This window comes from Nomascus leucogenys, chromosome 6 (assembly GCF_006542625.1).
Source record: "Nomascus leucogenys isolate Asia chromosome 6, Asia_NLE_v1, whole genome shotgun sequence".
Taxonomy (NCBI): Eukaryota; Metazoa; Chordata; class Mammalia; order Primates; family Hylobatidae; genus Nomascus; species Nomascus leucogenys.
Window position 1 is genome coordinate 10878431 of NC_044386.1, and position 27206 is coordinate 10905636.

The following is a 27206-nucleotide window of genomic DNA, read 5'->3' on the forward strand; positions in this document are numbered from 1 at the left end:
TTGAGCTTAGCCTCTGAAGAGAGTGAACACCCCTTCAGGGAAGTGGTATAATGCTGTCAGACTTGAACCTTGATCCTTTTTCTTCTATCCCTTTTATCTTCCCCTTGACTCTATGGTGAACCACTTTAGAGTGTCCACACCTTTATGCAGTCCTCCACATCTTGAGTGTGGATAGGACCCATGACTTGCTCCTAATCAAAAGAATATAGCACAGCGATGGGATGTCATACCTATGATTACACTCCATTATATACACATGCATTACGTGAGACTTTGTCTTGGGAACAGACTCACTCTAGAGACTCCCCTGGCTAGCTGGAGGAAGTAGCAGCTGTACTGGGAAATTCCACATGGCGAGGAAATATGAGTAATCTTTAAGGACCACAGGTAGCCTCTAAGAACTGACAGTAGCTTCCAGCCTTGAGCCAGATAGTATCCCAGGCCCTCAGACCTGGAGGTCTGAACAAATTCTGCCAACAGCCTGAGTGAACTTGGAAGCAGATTCTTTTCCAGCAGAGCCTTCAACAAAACCCAACCCAGCCAACCGTTGATTGCAGCTGTGTGAGGTTCTGAGGAGGGGGCCCAGCTAGTCTGTGCCTGGACATCTGACTCACAGAAACTGAACTCACAAAAGTGTGCTTTTCTAGACCAAAGACAAAACAAAAGCAAAACTCTGAAACCATTTCCATTGGTGTGATCACTGAATCAAGGTGGTAAAATATGGGCCGAGCAAGGGATAGGGATGAGGCCTTCTCAACACCTGTGCTTTCCAAATATTTTTTGAAAGTCAAGTTTATTGGGGGAAATCTTACAGTCACTAAAATTTACCCTCCTTAGGTATAAAGTTTAACATGTTTTGGCAAATATATACAGGCAGGTAAGCACCACCAAATCAAGATACAGAGTGCATCATCACGCTAAAGAGTACTCTCTTTCCCTTAGTTGTCAGCCACCTGCCCTGGCCCGCAGGCATCCACTGATAGGATTGTCTACAGTTATGTCTTTTTGTGAATATCACATCAGTAGAATCATACATAGCCTCTCGTGTCAGTCTCCTTTCACTTAACATAGCATTTCTGAGATTTGCACAAATTGTTGTGTGCGTCAGTAATTAGTTTTTTTTGATGATGAACTTTCCTACCAGGAAACTTACTAAATAAGAAAGTAAGGCCGGCATGGTGGCTCACGCCTGTAATCCCAATACCTTGGGAGGCCGAGGCGGGCCAATCATGAGGTCAGGTGATCGAGATCATCCTGGCTAACATGGTGAAACCCCGCCTCTACTAAAAAATACAAAAAATTAACTGGCATGGTGGCAGGCGCCTGTAGTCCCAGCTACTCGGGAGGCTGAGGCAGGAGAATGGTGTGAACCCAGGAGGCGGAGCTTGCAGTGAGCAGAGATCGCGCCACTGCATTCCAGCCTGGGCGACAGAGCAACACTCCTTCTCAAAAAAAAAAAAAAAAAAAAAGTGAGAACTAGGTGTCCCACAACTATGACTTTTGACAACGTGTGACTGCAGAAACACAGCGCTTCTGAGATTTGCACAAATTGTTATATGTATCAGTAATTAGTTTTTTTTGTTGTTGATGAACTTTCTTACCAGGGAAGCTACTAAAATAAAAAAGTGAGAACTAGGTGTCCCATAGCCACCATGTGTGTCAAAAGTCACACACTTTTGACAAGGTGTGACTGCAGAAACAGAGCCGGTCTGCCAGTCCCATCCTCCTCTCATGCACACAGACCTAATGATTTTTCTACAGAATATACCTGTTGTCTCCATGCAGAGGCCAAACGATGACCTCCATCTCACTTCTGCCTTCTTTTTCTCATGCAAGTAATCCAAGTCATGACCCTAAATGAAAAGTAGTCTGGGAAATATATTTTTACCTTTCCAGCCTCTGTATCCAGGAAGATACCACAGGAAAAAACTACAATAGGTGATGAGTGACAGTCCAAAATCCCCAAAACCAGGAACACAGGACATGCAAATGCCACAGTACCTACTAAATGCTAAATTTTCAACTATTTTTTAGAATACATCAAAATATAAATAAAAATTGTAATATTTTCTTCCTACTGTCTCTGTTCTGAAAATCACTTTTGTAAGCCAATATTTTAGACACACAACAATTTGCGATTACAAAGTCTGTTTAAAAATAAAAGAAGAGGCCAGGCGCGGTGGCTCACGCTTGTAATCCCAGCACTTTGGGAGGCCGAGGAGGGCGGATCACGAGGTCAGGAGATCGAGACCACGGTGAAACCCCGTCTCTACTAAAAATACAAAAAAAATTAGCCGGGCGTGGTGGCGGGCGCCTGTAGTCCCAGCTGCTCGGAGAGGCTGAGGCAGGAGAATGGCGTGAACCCGGGAGGCGGAGCTTGCAGTGAGCCGAGATTGCGCCACTGCACTCCAGCCTGGGTGACAGAGCGAGACTCCGTCTCAAAAAAAAATAAATAAATAAAAGAAGAAAAACTTCAAAAAAGCCTCAAGGTCTTCAAACATCATCACTGCAGACAGCTCTCACTGTATGACTCTAATTAATCTCTTGGAGTCTCCATTTCTACATCTTTAAAGAGACAAAGTTAAATATTTCTAAGAACTTCCCACTCCTAAATTTCTGCATTTTGCTAATTGTAGGACATTAGCTATGATGCTAAGTGGTAACTCACATATATTCAGAAGAAATATATTGATGATTAAAAGTATGTTTTAAAGATGATTTTTTTTTTTGAGATAGGGTCTCACTCTGTCACTCAGGTTGGAGTTCAGTGGTGCGTTCTTGGCTCACTACAACCTCCCCATCCTGGGCTCAAGCAACCCTCCCACTTCAGCCTCCCAAGTAGCTGGGACTACAGACGCATGCCACCATACCTGGCTATAAAGATGATTTTTTAATCTTAATAGTTAAATAGATTTATCAGTGGTAAAATATAATAATACCCATTGCAGAGTAATAAATTGTATTTAATTTTTACTATAATATATAATGTGCATCAGTTTGCTAAGGAAAAAAGCAATTAAACATTAGCAAAGGGGGCCAAGAAATCTCCTAAAGTGAAAAGCTTTAAGTAAGAAAAGATGAAACCTTTCTTTAAGGGTTTAATCGTGGTTCTCTCTAGATATTGGAGAGACCTGAGCAGTACTAAGAATTGTAATAACACTAGAAATAAGTCTTTTATTTACAGGATACTAATCTGCTAGGATGTATGCATTTGTACAGCCTGAATAACAATGCCTAAAATATACAAGTTTATTCTTCTTCCTTGGCGAGTCTGGGATTGTCTAGGGCGGGCCTTCTGCAGTGTGGCTCAAGTACAATGAAGACACAGGCTCCATCATTCCGGATGCTTCCCCATCCTGGGAGTGTTGTCAACTCAGGGCCAAGAGCTCTGTCGCAGTTCCAGGCATCAGGCCACATTTAAGGCATGGTAAGCACCACAAAGTCAAGATACGGAATGTCTCATCACCCTGAAGAGTACCCTCCCCTTCCCTTTGTTGTCAGCCCCCTCCCCTGACCCACAGGCATCCACTGATGGGATCTGTCTATAGTTATGTCTTTGTGAATATCATATAAGTAGAATCATACATAGCCTCTTGTGTCTGTCTCCTTTCACCTAACATAGTGCCTTTGACATTCGCACAAATTGTCACATGCATCAGTAATTAGTTTTTTGTTTATGAACTTTCTTACCAGGGAAGCTACTATGATAACAAAGTGAAAACTAGGTATCCTATAAGATTGAAGAATGGCAGTGCATCGGCTGTTCCCAAGAGAGCAAGAACTGTTTCAAAAAACACAGTAGGTTTCTGCTTTTATGTGTCAGAGCTATGCCTGTGACACACCTGGCTACAGAAGAGACTGGGAAGATAAAATCAGCTTTCCCACTTTTACAGCATAATCCAGAAAAGGAGAAGGCACTTTCACTTGGCCAATGGGTAGTATCTGGCCAAGATTTACAAGATGAAAGTCATTCATAGCTGCTATTCTTTAGGAGCATTACCAGCTAGAGTTAACTCCAGGCCCAGCTACACAGCAGTGTGAATGATCTCTCATTCAATGACCACTGACTCTAGAAAAACTCTCAGCTATACTGTGACATGGGTGTGTTTGCTCAAACAATAATGTAAAAGCATCTCTTCTTGGATCTGTTAAGGCACTTGTCAAAATGTCAGATAAAAGAAGATGAACTAAACTGTACTATAAAATTGTATACAATAATCCCAAACACTTTATTTTTTTCTGCTTGCTAAGAATACAGCATGACCTGTAAAAACAACATAAAGAGTTAACAATTCTACAGAAAGCAGTAAGAGCAGTGCAGAGAGGATTGCTTCCATCATTTAAAAAACGGTAGACAAAGTATTCAGAATCCTTAAAACAAATTCAAGTGACGCTGTCAGTAAGTACAAGGTTGGACTCCTTTTACTATGGAGAGATTTTGTACAGAACATTACTTTAATATTAAACTAATGTTTTCTTAGCTAAATTATCGTATAATGAAATTGTCCTTTAAGTACATTTTAAAAACAGAAATCATGTTGATTTAATAAAATTAAGTAAAGATATTACAAAAAAAATTTGTACATTAATAATGTAATAGTTATTTAGAAAAATGCCTTTAGTGTTCCACTTAAGATCCTTGAATGATATGTATTCTGTGATATATGGAATATAAAAACATTTTTATTTTAAGAGATTAACTTAAACCCACAGAGACATTTCAACGTAGTGAGGGAGAGGAGACCGCAGATAACTCTAATACCTGTTAGAGATGACTATGCATCCCAAGAGAAGGGCAGGCAAAGGAAAGATGATTGTTCCTTCCTCGGCTTTAAGGAGCCAAGAACAATTTATTTGGATTTTCACCTACTTCCCTTTGTCTCCATCTCCTAAGTCAGGTGACGGTTTAAGGAACCCTTCAGTCCGACTCGGTGCTGTGGCTCACGCCTGTAATCCCAGCACTTTGGGAGGCTGAGGTGGGTGGATCACAAGGTCAAGAGATCGAGATCATCCTGGCCAACATGGTGAAATCTGTCTCTACTAAAAATACAAAAATTAGCTGGGCATGGTGGCATGCGCCTATAGTCCCAGCTACTTGGGAAGCTGAGGCAGAAGAATCGCTTGAACCGAGGAGGCAGAGGTTGCAGTGAGCTGAGATCACACCACTGCACTCCAGCCTGGGCCAAAGGCAAGACTCCATCTCAAAAAAAAAAAAAAAAAAAAAAACAAAAAAAAAGACAGAAAGAAAACTGATTTCACAGCAAAAACAGCTTGAAGAATGTCTACACTTTCTTCTTCATTGGCTTATTAGCAGAAATCCTTGAAGGTAGATCTAGGAAACAGGAACTGATGAAAAACAAACATGAACTTTAACTCTACATGTCTATTTTTTCCCTAAGTGCCTCAGCCTGCTGCCTTCACAGCAGTTACAGCTGAAGTTCCAGGCAGTGCACCACTACAGTGGCATTTTCAGTGGAAGGGAGGTTAGGGCTGAGTTTGCTATGTGCATCAAAGCTTTTTCTACATTTCTCTTTTATTTTTTGTCATAGCAAAACAAAATACCATGTAATCTGATCCTTTGCCTATTCAGTTTAAACATAAGAAAAACAAGTTTTAAACCTTTGTCACTCCACATCATTTGTACAGATAATACATTTAATTTCCTTCCAATGTGTTTCTTATTGACTTTAATTATCAAAGGGAAAACACTGAGATTCCCATTCTTCTTACAAATGATTGGCCTGATTTTTTTTTTTCTTTTTGAGAGGAAGTCTCACTCTGTCGCCCAGGCTGGCATGATCTTGGCTCACTGCAACTTCTACCTCCTGGGTTCAAGTGATTCTCCTGCCTCAGTCTCTGGAGTAGCTGGGATTACAGGCATGTGTCACCACGCCAGGCTAATTTTAGTATTTTTAGCAGAGATGGGGTTTCACCATGTCGGTCAGGCTGGTCTTGGAACTCCTGACCTCAGGTGATGTGCCCGCCTTGGCCACCCAAAGTGCTAGAATTACAGGCATGAGCCACCGCGCCGGCCCGACTGGCCTAATTGGATAGCATTTTTTTATGTATATTTAATCGGCATAGTCCTAATTTTAACATGTAGGGCATGCTCATTGCATGCCACTTACATATAGAAATGTACATTCAGGTTTCACTATTGTCCTTTATATAAAAAATCAAGCAGATATTCTTATGCTAATGTCACACAAAAGTAATAGCTAATGGTTATTTTGTTATTACTACATGTCATGCACTGTTTTAAGCTCTTTAGATATATTAACTTTGAAATTCTTATAATTCTGTGAGATAAATACTATTATTAACTTTAACAGATAAAACTGAAGCACAGAGAGGTTAAATAATGTGACAAAATTTATTTACAACACTCCTGGTTATTGTTAAAATGAAGTATAGTTTCGTCAATGGATAACATTCACATCTTGATCATTCATACTTTGCCACATTAATAGCCACACGGCCTTAAGTATGCCAACTTATCTCATTAAGTCTCAGTTTCCTCATCTTTCAGATGGGCATGGGAATTGTATATGATTCTGGTAGGTGGGCAGATTATAAGATAATGCGTGTGAGGCATGGTGCCTGGATCACAGTAAGTCCTCAATGATAATTAGTTAACATTATTATTAGTAGGAGTTCAAACACTGACTTCTAGTCTTGGATTGGGAGGTTATAATTTGTGTAATGTTGGATAAAAGACTTAAGATCTTTGCTTTCCCAATTTCTTTGCCTGTGGAGTGAGAACTAAATGTCCCCAGCCAGCTCCATCATGTAGTGCAAGGTCAAATCAAACAATGTTTGCAGAAGCAGTCGGTAAACTGTAAAGAACTAGACACATACAAACTACTTCTTCTATTAAATCAACAGGGAGAAAAAGGCTTTGACGTTTTATTCCACAATGAATACTTCCAAAAGTTTCAGGGTCTCTGAGCCAACACAGATAAATGCTTTCATTGCATTTTTTTTAATGGCAAAGTGGTAGCTGATTTTTAAAGAGTTTTCAGAAATATTTTCAACAAAGTACCTCTCGGCACCTTTCTTAGGATACAGACCTGTCTCTCTGAAGATTCACAGTCCTTGCTTCTGTAATTATGGATGAAATGCAGTATTCCTACTAACAACACTGAGACATCAAGAAAATGCTGAAATGTTTGTACTGTTCTCTTCTTTATTCAATAAAGGGCATACAGCAGTGTTAAAATAAAAATAATTTTATAAAGACAATTTAAATAGAAATATTAGAGTACTTGTAAAGTTCAAACTCTAAATTCTCTTATTTGAAACTCATTTTTCCAATGATGCTAATGTATTCACATCTGAATTTACTGAAATCCCAGTACTTTGGGAGGCTGAGGCAGGAGGATCACAAGGTCAGGAGTTTGAGATCAGCCTGATCAACATGGTGAAACCCCGCCTCTACTAAAAATACAACAGTTAGCTGGGCATGGTGGCGTGTGCCTGTAATCCGAGCTACGCAGGAGGCTGAGGCTGGAGAATCCCTTGAGTCCGGGAGGCAGAGGCTGCAGTGAGCCAAGATTGCTCTGCGCTACTGCACTCCAGTCTGGGTGACAGAGCGAGACTCCATCTCAAATAAAAAAAGCAAAACAAACAACAATACTATATATATATAGAGGACAGTTTTTCTCCTAGTATTTTCATCACGAGGATAAGACTTCCGCAACAACCTGGATAACATTAGAATATCTAAATATCAGCTCCATTTCAATACGGACAAATAAAATGTAACATAGAGCCTTAATTCTGCAAGTTTCTTAGGGTACAAATTGCAATGAAATATGTGATGGATTTGAAGACTAAAATAAATGGTTTGAAACATTCATTAACACAATCTAAACTTGCCATCTTTAGTGATCAAGGCTTCTGGACCTACTGTTCACCTGGAAGTGTGGCATAGGGCACTGGGGACAGCAGGGGGGAGGGACTCTGAGGACTCCATTCAACTATGGCAGGTCCCTAACAAGACTGTAGCCTCAACAAGTTCAATATTAGTTTAACTGTAAATTACATTCTATATTTAACTTTGTTACACAGGGAGTATATGTTTGCTGTGAGTGATGGCTTAATTTATTTTTAAAGAGAAAGTGAAAGATATTTCTTGTGATTGTATCTGAAACACAGTGAATGAATTTGATGGAAGGAGTGCTCCTATGGAGCTAAAATTGGTAGAAAATGAAAAAAGGGAAACCCCATCAGAAACTGACTGGAGTCGGCCTTCCAGACAGAAAAATAAACATCTCAACAAATCTTTACACATTTTTATTTTCCTAGGGATAATGACAATTTTTTTTATGACCAGCTCCATATTTTTCTAAAGATTACTGCATGAATTTCTCTCTTCCTCTCTTAATACCTTACTCTGGTAAAGTTACAGAGCATTACACTGGTTGCCTTGATTTTTTACTTCATTTATATGCATTTACAGATTAGCAGAGAAGCAAGCTCACTTACAAGGTAGGAAAATTTAGGTTTGAATGCCATTCTCACATTTAATAGTCTGTGACCCAGAATAGGTTGTGAGATCTCTCTTAGCCTCATCTTCATTTTAACTTGGGGATTATACAATCTTCCTCATATGTAAATTATAAGAATTCAGGGGCCCTGGCGTGGTGGTTCACACCTGTAATCCCAGCACTTTGGGAGGCCGAGGTGGGCGGATCACGAGATCAGGAGATCGAGACCCTCCTGGCTAACACAGTGACACCCCATCTCTACTAAAAATACAAAAACATTAGCCGGGCGTGGTGGCAGGTGCCTGTAGTCCCAGCTACTCGGGAGGCTGAGGCAGGAGAATGGCGTGAACCCGGGAGGCGAACGGAGCTTGCAGTGAGCCGAGATTGCACCACTGCACTCCAGCCTAGGTGACAGAGTGAGATTCTGTCTCATAAAAAAAAAAAAGAAATCAGGAAGGTAAAGAATGAAAATGTATGTGTATTGTGATACATTATTATTAGCAATTATGTTTATTATTATCATTAAGAGAAACAATAATACTTATGTAAAAATAAAATACCTTAAGCTTTTGAGAGATAGCGTTTCTTAGAGTGAATTTTCCTTCATGGCCCTAAGTTACCAGGCAGAATGACTGGGGAAAATAAATGCCCTAATTTAATATCCAATACTCTCCGGACAAGTTTAGTTCCACAGCCAGAGCAGATGTGAATGATACTATCAAGCATGAACTCCTCATTCACTCATTTTTACACAAGAATATCACGAGAGTCTGCCAAATGCTTTACTGAAATCACGAAGCATTACATCTTCAGGTTGTCGCTGCTTTATCTGTATGGTAATCTGTTGGGGAAAAAAAATAAAGGAAAACACACAAACAAAAAACAAGGCAGTTTGTAACCATTCCTTCTTAGTGAATCCAGACGGGCACATTCTGACGAATTTTTCAATGTATTCTCCAGTAGTTGCCTTAACTGTTAACTCCAAAACCTCCTGTTAGTCAAGCCTTTTGAAGAAAGGAAAAGATCTTTTAACTATCTCCAGAAAGTTGTCCAAATAACAGATACATGTGACAAGTAGATTTACCCTTCCTACTCTTTTCTGGGAATTCAGTTCTAGGAGGCCTTGCCAGGAGTCAATATTCTGGAATGCTTCAATTCATGCATAGCTTCTTAAAGGCATCTTATAAATGTCTTAAGATAGAAATGGAAATGTTATAAGCCTGCCTATAAAGAGATGACCCATCCAGGTGCCAAATACCTGATTTAGTTACAATTCATTTGGTTGTGACAGAAGGTCAGTGTGAGCTAGTTTAAACAAACAAAAAGATGAAAATGACAAAAAACGAAATCAAACAACAAAAAATAATTTATTGGAAGAATACTGGGATCTCTCACTGAATCCAAAAAGTTGAACAACCAAGCATTCTAGCTTTCTTTACAGGGCAGAAAACAAGGCCTCCAATTATCCAAACTTTCTATCATAGACAAGCAGACTTCGTTCAATACATAATAATGCTGGGATGAAAGGACTCAGAAAAATGCACTGATGTGTCCGCATCTGTTCAAGTAACCACTCTGGGGCCACCAATCCTCTATGACCAGCATAAGCATGGGGTATCTGGACTATCCACAGAGTGAGCAATTAGGGCTTGACAGCCACTCATCAGGGGTTTCCCATAGTAACTTCCGGATTCCTTTATACCAGGTCTGATGTGATACTACATCATTATCAAGTCGTAATGTTTCTTGAAAAATGTAAACCCAACAACAAAAAGAGTTGCAATTTAGTTATACACTTAACTAAATAGTTTAAATAATAAAATAAATGAGGGAAGTTAACAAAGGATAAATGTAACTTCTCATTCATTTATTTATGTGTATGTTATCAAAAAGGTCAAATTCAAGCATGTGCCCAGATAGCATTACTATGAATAAGAGAGATTATTTACTTGAGTTAAACTCTTTTAAAATTAAACGCGAGGTATTATTGCTATTGAAATATTCACATCACAACCTTGCAACCCTTGCATCTACCTAAATATATTAAATTTCATTTACTTATTTTCTCTCTATATACAATTTCTAACAGTTGTTATTTATTTAATCATTCATTCATTCATTTAACCTAAAATTGAATCCCATCAGTTAAGAAATTGGAAAGTACTAGTCTTTCATTTATTTATTTATTTTTGAGGTGGAGTCTTGCTCTGTCACCAAGGCTGGAGTGCAGTGGCACGACCTCAGCTTACCACAACCTCCTCCACCATGTTCAAGCAATTCCCCTGCCTCAGCCTCCCAAGTAGCTGGGATTGCAGGTGCCCTCCACCATGCCCAGCTAATTTTTGTGTTTTTGTTTGTTTGTTTTTTGAGATGGAGTCTCACTCTGTCACCAGGCTTGAGTGTAGTGGCACAATCTCGGCTCACTGTAACCTCCGCCTCCTGGGTTCAAGAGATTCTCCTGCCTTAGTCTCCCGAGTAGCTGAGACTAGAGGTGTGTGCCACAATGCCCAGATAATTTTTGTATTTTTAGTAAAGACAGGGTTTTGCTGTGTTGGCCAGACTGGTCTCAAACTCCTGACCTCAGATGATCCACCTGTCTCGGCCTCCCAAAGTGCTGGGATTATGGTCATGAGCCACCATGCCCATCCAAAAGTACTAGTCTTGATACTAGAAATTTTGTTACGAAAGTGGTTTTTTGAAAAGTAGAAAATGTGTTTCACCTTACTCACTGTATTAGTTTGTTCTCACACTGCTAATAAAGACATACCTGGCAGGGCACAGTGGCTCACACCTGTAATCCCAGCACTTTGGGAGGCTGAGGCAGGTGGCTCACTTGAAGTCAAGACTTCGAGACCAGCCTGGCCAACATGTTAAAGCCCCATTTCTACTGCAAATACAAAAAAATTAGCCAGGCATGGTGGCAGGCACCTGTAATCCCAGCTACTTGGGAGGCTGAGGTGGGAGAATTGCTAGAACCCTGGGGGCAGAGGTTGCAGTGAGCTGAGATTGTGCCACTGCACTCCAGCCTGGGTGACAGAGCGAGAGACTGTGAAAAAAAAAAAAAAAAAAGAAAGATGTGCCTAAGACTGGGTAATTTATAAAGGAAAGAGGTTTAATGGACTCACAATTCAGCATGGCTAAAGAGGCCTCACAATCATGGCAGAAGGCAAAGGAGAAGGAAAGTCACATCTTACATGGGGGCAGGAAAAGAGAGCTTGTGCAGGGGAATTACCATCTATAAAGCCATCAGATCTCATGAGACTTATTTACTACCATGGGAACAGTATGGGGGAAACTGCCCCCATGATTCAGTTATCTCCACCTGGCCCCACTCTTGACATGTGGGGATTATTACAATTCAAGGTGAGATTTGGGTGGGGACACAGCCAAACCACATCACTATTAACGCTATTAACACCTTCTTAAATATATTCCAACAATTTAAACAAAATAGACAACTTGATTGACTTCCATAAAATAGCCCAATGGCAATAAAACATCAAGACTCCTGAAATGAATTTCACACATTCAATTCAATCTCAGTGGTTAAGTGTGAAATTTATTACTATTGTTACTCATTATCAATTAATAAAATAATTTCAATATTCGTATTTGTAGCTACTATGCAAAGAGCAGCTTCCCTATTCCAGGCACTACGACAGGCCCTTTCCATTGAATCCAAAAGAAGGAAGATGTCTCAAAGGGGCACAAGGGCACTTTGCACAGCATAATTCAAATAGTGGGTAATGTTCTCGAGATTTAATGAGGACTACCTAGAGTCTCCTATCCCACCTTTTGTGACAATTTCGACTGGCCCAAGATTTCTGGAAACCACAGAACTTCCTGTTCTACTGGTCATCTGTGGCTCTGAGTTCCCGCTTCTGTAGGAAATATCTCCTTCTTCATTCACATACAATAACTATTCGATGCACTGACCAAGATGAGCAACACAACTTGTTCTCTTTGATTTCCCCAAAGCCTCTTCATATCAGACATTGGCAGGTGATGGGACTTGCAAATACACTTGCAATCCAGAGGATTTTAAGTCACAGCAACAAAAATGACCTGATTATCAAGAGTTCTAACACGTTTTTTTTTTTAAAAAAAATATAAATAAGAAAAGTAAGAGGGAAAAAAATCTACATCTTCTCCCAGAACACTGAAATGTAACATGTTGAAGTTAATCAATGAGCTCTGAAATGCCTCCTGCACTCTCTCTCCAGCATATTTATAGACTATCTCATCTAATAATCTGTCAATAAGTAAAATTCTGAAAGCTAATTTATTATTTTTTTCTCTGCCAAATATCCTCTCCTCTCTCCCAATTTCCTTAGTGACTAAAGAAACTCCAGATTCACCACTGGATTTCCTGATTTAATCCGAAGCTTGAGACTGCATATTATTTACTGCTTAATTGTCTAAGAGAGATGGCAAAGAGTAATTCATCAAGCTGATATCAACTAAGGAGCACAGATTTCCATGGGCATCCTAATAAACGAATACGTGTTTGTAAAATATGTGTTATTATATGCATACATTCCATTATAACACTGAGATCTGTCTTCATTTTATCAGATAATTAAAATCAGTTTCAGAAATGTTACATAACTAAGGCCATTCAGTAAGAAAATGCTGGAGGAATCTGAAGTAAGTCTACTGATTCCAAATGTATCACTTTTTCCATTGTGCAGAATATTAGCCCACACTCCATGGCCACTTATGAATAAACCCTTAAAACAAGATGGCATACTTCTCCTTGAGAAGCGAGTGTCACGTAGCTTACTCTGTGTCATGGCAGAAGCCATGAAAATTTAACTTATCCTTAAAATAGATCACAGCCCAGTAGTACTGAGTGACTTTCTCCCTAATTAACAAAGATAATCAGACGTCCTACCTCAAGTCCTTACCTAGACTTGTGGTGGAGACAATGGTTTCTAACGCTACATAATAAATTGTCTGTTGTTATAGATACTACATATTTACAAAGTATGGATATCTCAGACCACAGAGGAAAGATTCTTAGCAGGAACAACAACAAAACTATATCTAAACGTTGTCAAGATTAAAAAATAATTTGCAATATTTACACTTAGCGATGAAATACTAATAAGTAGATTTTACTAACAAGTTATATGTCAGAATTTAACAATATCTATAATTTGGAGAAGACCTTAGTTCATTTAGTTAAATCTTCTCTCTAATTTAAGGCCCTCACAGATATTCATTCAGATTCTCCTTGCTTAATTCTAACATCTAGGACTTCACTACTTCTCTCTTTGAATTTGTGGGTAGCTCTGATATATATGATACACACACACACACACACACACACACACCACAGATCCTTTCCAACTGTTTTCATATCCTAGTATCCTATCCTAGTTTCATATGGTAGTTAGAAAAGGATAATATATTTTGAGCATGCTGTGCAAGGCAATGGATGAAGCCAGTGCAAAGAGCTTACCCAGCCACACCCCAGGCTAAAAAGAACTGCATCTCAGCACATTTACTGACAAGCGATGGTACGTCTCTGTGCTGCCACCCACTGGTCAAAAGGTCTGCCATTGATTACTGTTTGTCAGTGAATTTCCCGAAGAGACAGCAGGAACTGGCCGTACCTGAGAGTACTCCCCTAAATTTGTCATTTGCTGGCATCTTTCAGAACATTTTTTCCATTAAAAAAAAGTCTACCTTATGAACACATCCTCGAGGCAGATCTGCAGTAAAACTTGCCATTGTCACTAGCAATGTAAACCCCAAACCTATTTGTTCCTTCCAAATACATAGGGGGCTACCTAAGTCTTTGAGTTATTCCTTTCAGGCTTAAAGTTCCTCAAGTTTGTAACTGAGGTTCATATCTGACACAAGACTGACACCTGCCTCTCCTAAATTTTGACCCTTTATCCTAATGCTCTTCTCAGTTGTACAACAGTTATTGAACAAAAGTTTGGTTCTTCTTTTGCATAACCATGTTTGAAGACAGCTCCTACAGCCCCCCCTTCCTGTCTCACCCGACCACCCACAGTTTGCAAGCCAAACACCATTGGTTTTCCCACCTGCAACACATGTAACTTGGTTTCTATATTCTTCACAGGCGTGGGTATGCTGCCGCGACTCATATTTGGGAGCTTATTTTGTCTACAGACTAAATATATTGCTAATATTTTTAAATATAATATTTACATATTTTAAAATGTGTTGTTGTTCTGCCATGGAATTTTTTTGATGTTCTTAGGCTCTGGTCTAGCAGTTCATTTCAGTGTTACCTCAGCTCACTATTCTGCCTATAGTCAAAAAAGTCAGAAAATATCAAGTGTTGGCAAGGATTTGAAGAAATTGTAATCCTCAAAAAAATACAGGAACAGCCTGGCGGTTCTTCAGAATGTTAACCTAGTGTTGCCATGTGACCCAGCATTTCCACTCCTAGGTTTTTATTACCCAAGGGAAATAAAAACATATGTCCACACAAACTTGTACACAAATATTCATAGCAACACTATTCCCAATAGACAACAAGTAAACACAACCCAGATGGCCATCAATGAATGACTGCATAAATGAAATGAGGTATATCCATACAATGGAATATTATTTGGCAGTAGATGCATGCCACAACATGAATGAAACTTGAAACATTATGATAAGCAATAGAAGCCCTTTACAAAAGACCATATATTTGTAATTCCATTTACATAAAACAATCAGAATAAGAAAATCTACAGAAGCAGAAAGTCTAACAGTGGTTTCCTGGAGTGACTGTGAATATACTGAAACCACATAAATAAGGGAACAGTATGGTATGTGAGTAAATCTCAATAAGCTGTTTTTTTTTAAATTCACTGAGGCTACACAGAATCATAAGACTTAGAAGTAGAGCAAATGGTCTAACATGACTGATTTTTTACAAACGTGGAAAAAATGAGTGAATTGGTTATCTACTGCTGTGTGACAAATCACCTCAAGATTTACTGACTTGAAACTACAACCCCCATCTGCTTTGGTCCTCTATTTCCAAATATCAATGAGGACAGATGGCCTCTGCTTCACACAGCATTAGCTGGGGCTCGGGGCTCCACTGCTGATGGCTCACTGGAAAGGCTGCTAAGTCGGAGCTGGCATCAGCCAGGAGTTCAGATGGTGCTGCGTGCCTGGAGACTGCACACCTGTCCATACGGCCTCTTTACAAGGGTCTTGAGCATGTTCACCTCATGATGACTGGTTTCTAAGAATGAGCATCTCAGAAGAACCAGGCAGGAGGTCTACTTCCCTGTAGCCCTAGTCACATGCATTCCCTTCCACCATAGTCCTAAGCCTAATTGGAATGAAGAAGAGGAAATATACAACTCATCTAATGGGAGAGGATCAGATTCTCACCACAAGAAGGATGGGAGACATAGGAGACTGTGATCTAGCACTCTGAAACAAGACAACTTGCCATAGTGAGTTTTAGGCTAAGTTTATCGTCACAATTCCCCTGTTTAATTCACCTTCCTGCAATCTTTATTTAGGGTATTTAGGGTCCACATTTCTAACAAAACCACCTATTTACTCACTTCCTGTGTTGATATAAAAATATATTCATATTTTACATTTTAGTGAAGTAGCTTTCAATAATAGACTGCTTTAAGACACCATTTTCACAAAGAGTTTTCTCCTAAGAAGATGCTGAAAAGTAAACCTTCACATGAGCCAGGGACAAGAATAAAGCATTTGCTATAACAGTACTTAAAATTTTTCAACACAAATTCTCCTAGCATTTTCTTCTATGAATATTCTATTTCCCATAAACTGAAGAGGAGACTGAAATTAATTGTTATACAGTTGCAGGTAAGTATGCTTTTTGTCTCTCTTGGAACCATCTACACAAATGTGCTCAAAAGGAAACGTGCTAAAATAGAAAAGTGCCAACAATAAAAGAACTACTCATATACAACACTGTGTAAGTCCATTCTCATGCTGCTGTGAAGAAATACCTGAGACTGGGTAATTTATAAAGGGAAGAGGTTTAAGTGACTTCCAGTTCCACAGGGCCTGGGAGGCCTCAGAAAACTTACAATCACGGTAGAAGGGGAAGCAAACATGTCCTTCTTCACATGGTGGTAGGAAGGAGAAGAATGACCAAAGGTGGAGGCGGAAAGCCCCTTATAAAACCATCAAATCTTGTGAGAACTCACTCACTATCACAGAACAGCAGGAGGGTAGTTGCCCCCATGACTCAATTACCTCCCACCAGGTCCCTCCCATAACACATGGGGATTATGGGAACCACAATTTGAGATGAGATTTCGGTGGCGACACAGCCAAACCATATCAAACACATATGACACGCCACCATTAAACATAAAGATAAATAGTAAACACAAAAAATTACTTCAAAATCTGGAATGATTAAAACATTTTAATATGACAACATCAAGAGTTTCATCAAGCACAAATATGTGAAAAATCTCCCAAACACAAAAAGCATACAAAATAAGCACTAAAACAAATAACTGGATTTTTCTGAGACTCTGGGGAAGAGTATGCTTTCAAACAGCAGTTAAAAATCACTGAAGGAGATTCTCAGCAAATATGATAAACTTGGCATAATTGTACACAAACAAAAATAATCAAGTGTATTTGTATGTTTTTTACATGTAAAGTTGCTGATTCATGTACTAATATGGTAGGTTTTTTTTTTCCTTTTAACTAAAACAAGGCACACAGTCTAGTTTCAAAAAAAAGACAAAGACATTTTATTAATGAAGGATATAGTTGAATAAATAAACCTCATATTAAACTGAAAATGCCTCATTCCACCTGATTAAATGAGTTTCGATTGAGGTTGTTTATAGAAAATATTGCAATTTGGGGGCCTAGGATTCATCAGTCAATGGACGCATTCTGAAGCAATATGCAGGCAGCCCAAATGGAAGATCTAGACCCAATACAACCATTAAAATAAGGGAAAAAGCATATGATCAATGTAACACTGGAAATGAGACCCCTGCACCACAAAAGTAACTAAGGATTTTTACCACAATTAAGCAACACATTTACTTTTGTGCTAAAATAAAATGGAAAAAGACAGTAAGTTCATTCCTAAGTCATACTCTCAATATAAACATACTAAACACCTCCTCCATGGCTGGCACTGCTCCAAGAGCTGGTGACACAACAGTAAGGAGGGGAGACAAGGCCCCATCCCCATCCAATAAGCTTAGGTGAGAGTTAGAAAAATATTACAGTTATTGGGCTGGGCGTGGTGGCTCACGCCTGTAATCCCAGCACTTTGGGAGGCCGAGGCAGGCAGATCACGAGGTCAGGAGATCGAGACCATCCTGGTTAACACAGTGAAACCCTGTCTCTACTAAAGATACAAAAAATTAGCCGGGCATAGTGGCAGGCACCTGTAGTCCCAGCTGCTCGGGAGGCTGAGGCAGAAGAATGGTGTGAACACGGGAGGCGGACCTTGCAGTGAGCTGAGATCACGCCACTGCACTCCAGCCTGGGCGACAGAGCAAGGCTCCATTTCAAAAAAAAAAAAAAAAAAAGTGTTACAGTTATTCAATTATTATTACTAGTAGTAAGAGTAATATGTCTATTACTGAAATGTTTCATTTATATTAAATCAGTTGACTATAGTTAACTATTGAAGAAAGGTTTTCAATGTCAGTAAACAAACCAGTAAAGCTCCTAGTATGGTAATTTCTTATCTTGGGTCTCCATAAAGACAGTTACCAAATCACTGCAGCATTATTCAAGTCGTGTTCTTGGGGGGCATTCCAGTGGAAGGATGAGGTGTTGTTTTCAATATGAGCAAAGCTCTCAAAAGTGAGAGGATTTACACTCTAGATGATTCATTTTAAGAATAAATTGCCTCTGGCTTTTGACAGGAGGTCTCTATTAGGCAATTTCAGGTCTCTGAACAGTATCTCAAGGGTGTGGTATTATTTAATAAAATAATTTAATAGAAGTGGCTTTGTTAATAGGTGGGCTGGATTCCAATCTTATCTATTTCGGTGGAGGGTTCCTCCTCTGTTGTGGAGGTGGTGGGCATGGGTGCTGGCCAACAGGGCTACAATGGTATTTCAAAAATTCTGAATCAAATAAAAGACTTAAACACCTTTGGTGGATATTCCAGAGTTCTGCTTTTCAGAATAGAAGATACGGCAGTGTCAAAACTATATGTGGAATTGTTTATGATTTCCTATAAAAACTATGGAATAGTTACAGAGACTTTTAAGTAATTTTAAATTTGAACATAACTTCTTTATCATTAAACGATGTGTAACTTGCAAAAATGCATCCCCAAATGACTAAATCTATTGACTTGGGGAATGAAGCTATTTAGCAATGTCTCTCTAAATGCTGAAGATTACCTGTCAAAAGTGATTTTTTTTTTTGCCTTATTGATATTGAGTTGTTCTTTCTCACAGTAATTAGGCAAGAGGCCCAGCTGCTTCCTGAGGCTATGAGTAGAATGTGAAAGTCAGAACTTGTCCTTAGTGAAAAAGGAGGATGCTAATCTTCACTTTTCCATGGGAGGCCACAGAGCCAGCTCATTTAGAGCCCAGGGCATGAACTTGCACGTGCCTTTTATGATTGCAGCCCAGTGACAGCAACTTGAACATGATCGATGGGCTGCCTCAGGCATGTTTACCTGTGTCACTGATGCATGCTAGAGATAACTCCAGTCCAGGCCACTGATGCCCAGCAACAGAAATTTTCAACTAAAGTAAGAATGTGTCTAACCCACAGTATTCCCTTCCTCTCACATTTTCTCTACCGATACAATTAACTAAAAAATAAGGTATAGTAGTTCCTTAAATTACTTGTATTTAGGTTATTAGTGATTCCTTTTAAAAATACATTGTGGATCAAATTAAATATTTGCAGATCAAATTAATGTATAAATTTCCCTATTCTCTTCTCCTAGTTAAATAAGAGACTGGCAGAGAATACTAACTTGACCTTAGCAAAATCTTGGTCACAGAAAAATATTTTTCTTCAGAAAAATATTAGACAACATATTGTAGGCCTATTATTTTATCTAAATGATGAGGTTGTGTAGTGTAGTGGGGGGGAAAAGCACTGAATTTGAAGTAAAACATAAAGTTCCAGTTTCTTGATCATAAAACATACTGAGCAAAATAATCATTAGAGGAAAAATATATGATTTAATTATATATCTGAGGAAGTGTTTCACATGTAGATTTTATAGAAATACATGTTTTACAAAAATATGTAAACTAAAGGAATGTATTGTCTGTTTTTTTAAAAAACGTTTTTATTTTGAGATACTAGTGAACATTGTTTCCTTGCTCTAAAATAATTCCTGTGTTTTTCTTGACTATTCCTACTATATCTGGTTCCATTTCTCTGAAAAATCAACATTTTTCCCATGAGCTTCCTCTAGAATATTCTATGGGTTAATTTCTCGCTTTGTGTAAACCCTGCACAGGGCACTGACTATTTTACCCCAGGAGCCCCTGCTTTGTTGGCCTGCCAGTGGCCCTTGTCAGTAATTAATGATGACATATTTTCCAAGCGAATTTTTAAGAGTCTTGAATCTCTTTTTTTCAAACCTTTGCTACAGGCAGTGTCTGTCAAAGCAGACCCAATGATTAATGTACAAAGAAGTGTGACATGTCACTTTTTTCATACTGAGAAAACGGAATCAATCTAAGATCAACGAAGGTAAAAATGTGAAACACAATTATATTAAATAATTCACAGTGAATCTATATCACATACTCATTAGAAACATGTTTGAAATAATATTAAATGATATGAAAAAATACTCCTCACAGAAGGTTAAATGTACAAAGAAGAATAAAATATTTATAAAGCAAAATGAAAATTTTGTACAGATAATCTTATATTCATATAAAAAGTCTGGAAGGAAATCTCCCTAAATATTTGCAGCTATCTCTGTTTGTGGTAAATTTTCCAAAAAAACCCAATTTATTTATTTTTCCTATCTAATGTTTTAAACTTTTACACAGTATGCATGAATTACACCTTTATAGTGGAAAATTCATAAAAATTACTAAAACACCACATTTTACATATTCAGTATGATTTTACATATGAATATTTAACAATGAGTTGTAGTAATAAATATGACAGAGGCGTTAGAAGCACTATATTGTCATATTACAAAACCCCACATACTAAAAGCTTATTTTCTAATCTAGCATATAACACCCTAGTCTCTTTTTTTTCCCATGATAGCTCCAGTGCTCTGTAAACCCAACAACTAATACTATTAAATAGAACAGAGCATAAAACAATCAAATGAGTTAATTCTTGGAATGGAGTTTGGAATTATCAAAAGGACAGATAGGTATATAAGTGTCCTGAGAAGAGTTATAAGCTGAAACTAAGGAAAATATTAAGTTTCAGGGGGAAAATCAAAATAACTTACAGTAACTAACAGAATACACATAACAGAGCATCAGGAAGCAGAGGTGGAGAGACAGAGATGATCTATGTAGAGTTCTAGAATTATTCATCCATAACTGGAAGTCCCAGCATACATTCCCAAGACTTGAATAAGTAGCTTATGATTCGTTTCTCCTTGATTTATAGTTTATCATTTTTCTGATGCACAGGGTTAACAAGTAAACAAATACACTTCAAATGCAGGTGGTCCCATCAACCTCATGCTACCTAAGCATCCCTTTCCTTCATACATGAACTTCATAACTTTACATACACGCTCATTTTCTTTCTTTACCCTCCTGGAAGTCTAAACACCCCATCTGGTCAATCTAGCTACAATCCTTCCGTACTGTATGTATAAAACTCACAAGGCTTTCTGATCCTTGCTCCCCCTTCCTTGTTATAAACCATATCATGTGTCATGACCCAGTTCTACAGACTCCTAGCTTGCACCTTTATCTCTCAACTCACTGCTTGAAACAGATGATCACTATTCCTAATACAGCTGAGTTTCTGCAATAAAAATTAAAGGAAATTCATGCTTTTTTTTCATTTCTAATCCACCCTGGCTTGAAACAAGAAACAAAAATTCAGCAATCATGTAATTCTCATTTAAATTTTGATATGTGGAGAAAGTTCAACTGGTAGCACTATGCTATGGATAATTCTTCCCTTCTCTGACTAAACGAATATAAACTTCACTGGTCTTTGCAGATAATCCTCTATTTTCTTGACCTTTCATAAGGTATTATAACTTCTGCTTTTTCTTGGATGATAATTTTGTCATTAATTTTATAAAATGCTTTCCCAAAATACCATCTGAAATTTGATTAATAGTTATAGGTCATTTCCCTAACAACACATTGTGTTATCAGAAATTATTGTTGCACGTGATAGTAACACTAACAATGCTGAAAGATTTAGCAATGATATGTGGCACTGGAAGAAAACTAATTAAGCGAGTACTTTATAATGAACTTCTTCCAAGTAGTATTCTTGTTATATATAGAGGTAAGTTACTTTTGAAATTCTAAATGTAGGAGCTGAATAAAAAGGAAGGCATGCTATCCTCTCAAGAGATGAGGTAAAAGATCTAGTTTCTTTAGATTTTAAATGAATCTTTTTAAATTCTTCCTTGTGGCTTCATATGACACAACATATATAAAGTACTCAGTGCCGTGGTTTGCCCCATAGTGAAAGCCCAGAAATGTCAGCTGGGCGCGGTGGCTCACGCCTGTAATCCCAGCACTTTGGGAGGCCGAGGCGGGTGGGTCATGAGGTCAGGAGTTTGAGACCAGCCCGACCAACATGGTGAAACCTGTCTCTACTGGAAAAAAAAAAAAAATTAACCAGGCATGGTGGCGCACGCCTGTAATCCCAGCTATTCAGGAGGCTGGGGCAGGAGAATCACTTGAACCTGGGAGGTGGAGGTGGAAGAGGTTATGGTGAGCCAAGATCGTGCCACTGCACTCTAGCTGGGCGACAGAGCGACACTCCACCTCAAAAACAAAACAAACCCGCAGAAATGTCTTACTCTTACTTTCCTATATTTTGTACAATAAGAAAAACAACTAAAAGGAAGAGAATGTCTGTTTTGCTACCTTTGAATCACCAATATTCTAAATAACGGTACTCAAAAAATCCTCTAAAATCAAGAATACGGTTTGTAATGATTGTGGAACTAAAAGAACAATGAAAAGTAGTGTAACAATAGAGTATCTGGAGTTACAAATGCTCTCAATTTCAAGTTTATTTTTAGTCTGTAAAAATCATCTGGAGTTTGATAATATATTGACTAAAGAGTTTCCTGAAATTTTCATCTATATTTTTTCTATTTTAAAACTCTTTACATATGGTTGTCTTATATTTTTAATTCCACTGCTAACTACTTTAAGCCCAATTCAGATAAAAATTTCAAGAAACAACTTGGCTTTCACTCCACAGATAATATTCTAGACTTGAGGAAAAAAATAAGGAACGTTTAAGAATGATTTAGGATACAAATCCCCCAATGAAGGATAAGATTGGTTGTTTGCATCAGGCCATACCCAAAAAGCTCATGGAATCTGCTGCTTGTTGATTTATGCTTTCACCTAGGCAGATGCTTCACGTGGGACCTAATTCCCAGCTTCTGACTTGGGCACCTGGGGCTTCTCTGTCTCAAGTTTCCAGAATACATTTGCATCCCTCCCCAAATTACTTACGTGCCACCGAAAAAAAAAAAGTCATCTTTGCTGCCCCAAAATGAATAATACATTTTTTAATTCCTCAGAAAAACAACTTTTCACAGTGATATAGTTTGGCTGTGTCCCCACCCAAATCCCCTATGTCTTCAGTCTGTTTCCACCTCCATCTAACTGTAGAACACATATGCTAATCAATGTTAATAGTTCGATTTGTTTCCTTCTATACTTTTCTAGATGCTCATAAATATGTATAAACCAAAAACATATCTAATGTACTGAGTTTTTAAAAACAAGATAATACCATACTATGTAATTTCCTTTCTAAAATTCTCATGGATTTTTTTCCCCAAAGATTAAACATATAGCCCCAACTCATTTTTACTAACGACTGCATAATATTTATAGAAAGAATATAACATTTTCAACTCTTCACCAAGCCATCCGTATTTTTGGCTATTTCAAATAATTTTATAATAAATTTCGACACACATAAAATCTTATCCATTTAGTCACTAATTTCTACAGAATATATATCTAAATGACTAAATCAATGGTTATTGAACATTTTAAATGTCAATGCATAGAAACAAATCATTTTACCAAAAAATTACAGCAATTTATATTCCCATTTGGAATGAAAAAGAATGTGGATTCCTCCAAATCTTAACTCTTACCTAGCATACAATATAAACTACGTTTCAACAGCTGTCTACCTGGTAGATTAAAAAGAAGTCTTACTTTCACTTAAAATTGTATGTCCCCGATGGGTACATTAGAGTGGACATTTCTAAACATGCATTACTTGCTTGCATCTTTCTTCTTGCATCTTTCTTCTGTTTATATTCTTTGCCTAATTTTGTATTCCTTTATTTCTCTTTTTCTCAACAACATGAGGAAGTCTTCATATATTAATTTTATCAACATGTCATTATACTTGTGGCACATATTTTCTCTTGGACTATTTTTCTTTGCTATTTTGAGTTGTGTCTTGCTATTACTATTAGTATTCATATTGTGAAACTCATCGACCATTTATGTATGGCTTCTGGACTTCCTCTCTTACTTAAAACTTTGCCTACCTTTAGTTTACAAGGCTCTTTCCCCAGAGTTTCTTCTAATATGTTAATGGTTTTATTTTCACAGTTACCATTTTTTTCCCTGTGATATTTATTTCTCATTATGCTGTAAGTTAACAGTTTTAATTTTCTTCCAGATGTCCGGTCAGTTATGACAACACCATGTAAGCCACTTCTTTGTAATGAACTGAAACACGAATTTTAAGTGAATAGGCATATATGTATAATTGAATCTGTTTTGAACTCTCAATTATGTTTTACACAGAGACCATTCTTTTTTGGGCCCATTGGGTACTACTGTGATTGGTATGATTGGTAAGAAACAACCCCATCAAAAAGTGGGCGAAGGACATGAACAGACACTTCTCAAAAGAAGACATTTATGCAGCCAAAAAACACATGAAAAAATGCTCATCATCACTGGCCATCAGAGAAATGCAAATCGAAACCACAGTGAGATACCATCTCACACCAGTTAGAATGGCCATCATTAAAAAGTCAGGCAACAACAGGTGCTGGAGAGGATGTGGAGAAACAGGAACACTTTTACACTGTTGGTGGGACTGTAAACTAGTTCAACCATTGTGGAAGTCAGTGTGGCGATTCCTCAGGGATCTAGAACTAGAAATACCAGTTGACCCAGCCATCCCATTACTGGGTATATACCCAAAGGACTATAAATCATGCTGCTATAAAGACACATGCACACGTATGTTTATTGTGGCACTATTCACAATAGCAAAGACTTGGAATCAACCCAAATGTCCAACAACGATAGACTGGATTAAGAAAATGTGGCACATATACACCACGGAATACTATGCAGCCATAAAAAACGATGAGTTCATGTCCTTTGTAGGGACATGGATGAAACTGGAAAACATCATTCTCAGTAAACTATCGCAAGGACAACAAAACCAAACACCACATGTTCTCACTCATAGGTGGGAATTGAACAATGAGAACTCATGGACACAGGAAGGGGAACATCACACTCCAGGGACTGTTGTGGGGTGGGGGGAGGGGGGAGGGACAGCATTAGGAGATATACCTAATGCTAAATGACGAGTTAATGGGGGCAGCAAAACAACATGGCACATGGATACATATGTAACAAACCTGCACATTGCACACATGTACCCTAAAACCTGAAGTATAATAATAAAAAAATAATAAAATAAAAAAAAAATAAATTTAAAAAAAAGATGGAAAAAAAAGGCATAAAATCTCTCAAAAATTTCCTTGCATTCTCATATATTTATACTTCCACTGGTCTTTAAAATAGTTTGATCCAGTTTGCCAAAGAAACAAACAACCAGCCACAGGATTCTGATTACAACTGCCTAAATTTTATATGCTAATTTGGGAGACAGTAATATTGTGATGATACTAAGCTTTTCAACAGAGGAGCATGCCATGCCTTTTTATTCATTCTGAATTACTTTATGTCCTTGTGATAAAATAATTTTCAGCAGACAGGTCTTGTCTTTTTGTTACATTTGTTCTTTCTGCTTTAAATTTTCTTACTACTCAGAAGTTAGTAGCCTAGCAAGGCTTCCAGATCACACATGAATAAGAAAGCATGACATAACCCAACCATAACAAGGTAGTGTATTGAGGACGGGGAGTGGTATTAACCCCCTTGGTGGTCCCTTTTTCCATTTCCCCTTAAACACAGAAAACTCTCAAGAGTGAGCTTTGGAAAGCAAACTAATCAAGGAGCACAGCCTAAAGCTCAACCCAATTTCCTGCTTCCTGACTATTTTCACAAACTAGACTATCCACTCAATCTATTCAACTCTCCCTTGAGTACCTACTTAGCTGAACACTTCCTGACCAGATGGCACACTTTTGACTGATAGCATCATTGATCCATTCTGTCAGGGGGTTGACTGTTCAGGTGGTTTCCCACTCTTACCTAAATCAGTTTCCACTCATGAAACAGAATCAGTTTCCTCTAGAGTCCTTCTTCTTTCTGAGTAGCGTTACTATTCTTAATTGCTCCCATTTTAGGCTCTCGCTCTGCTCAGATGTTCCTGGGAGTCAGGTAAGTTGCCAACTCAGCATCACCAAATCACATAACCCAAACGGAGCAGGCTCTTTTACTTAAAATTTTGAAAACTGATATATTTTCTAGCACATGTTTAGAAGAAGCAATAACTAAAAGAATCTTGATTGTCCAGCTCTCTTTATTTACTACTTTTTTATTTACAAGAAACATGACTTTTATAAAGTGACGTTTTAAATCTAAGGTTCAGATTTTATTTATTTATGCATTTTTTGGCAAAGTAATATTGGAGGAAGAATAGTTCAGACTTTCATTAGTTTGAGAAGGAAATTTTAGACTGCATCCTTCCAGATCCATCTCAGAAAACACTGGAAAAACCAATTTGCCTTGACTTCGATGTGATATTCATTTACTGTCATACATATTTTTAACCTCCCAGACATATTTTAATTTTTCATTAGATTTTATCTTTTCTAAGACTAATTATTTCACTTTGTACGTTTAATAGTATTAAATATCAGGTCCATCAATGAATCTACCAAAACCTCACCCATAGGAAATTTTGATTATAAAGTTGTTTTTCTTCCCCTATAAAATATCTTTTCAAGGAAGGCTGCCCAAAACATGGAGTCATAAGGAATTATAACCATATTATAATATTATTTACATAATAAATACCAACACTGTGCTAGATAAGTATGAGTTTCTTTCAACATAATTTAATCTTTAACGTTCGTCTAGAAAAACAATTTTTAAAATGTCCCCAAATGCATGTTACAAAAATGGAATGTTTCTACCTGTTCTTTGACTGAGGCGAGGATGGCAGAGGTGGTTTCTGTCTCAGAGCCATCCCCGTTGGAGGTGTTTAAGCCGGGGCTCAGGGAACTCGTCTTCTCTGAGGCTGCTGAAGGCTGGTCTGGGACAGGCATAGCTCCTGCAAGGCAAGAGGAGACGATCAACACAATCAGATGTTGACACTAAACAGGTACAACTATCAGACCGCTTTGAAGATACACACAGA

At 38.1% G+C, this 27206-nt stretch overlaps 1 protein-coding gene across 3 annotated transcripts in view; it reads right to left on the reverse strand.

Moving 5' to 3' along the window:
• The window catches only part of CTNND2 (catenin delta 2), a 938008-nt gene that overhangs the window by 743192 nt on the left and 167610 nt on the right, over nt 1-27206 (reverse strand). For all 3 annotated transcript variants that reach the window (XM_003263165.3, XM_012501684.2, XM_030813911.1), the window contains exon 2: nt 26983-27119. In XM_003263165.3, the coding sequence (XP_003263213.1) occupies nt 26983-27119 (137 nt within the window). The remainder of the gene's footprint in view (nt 1-26982; nt 27120-27206) is intronic.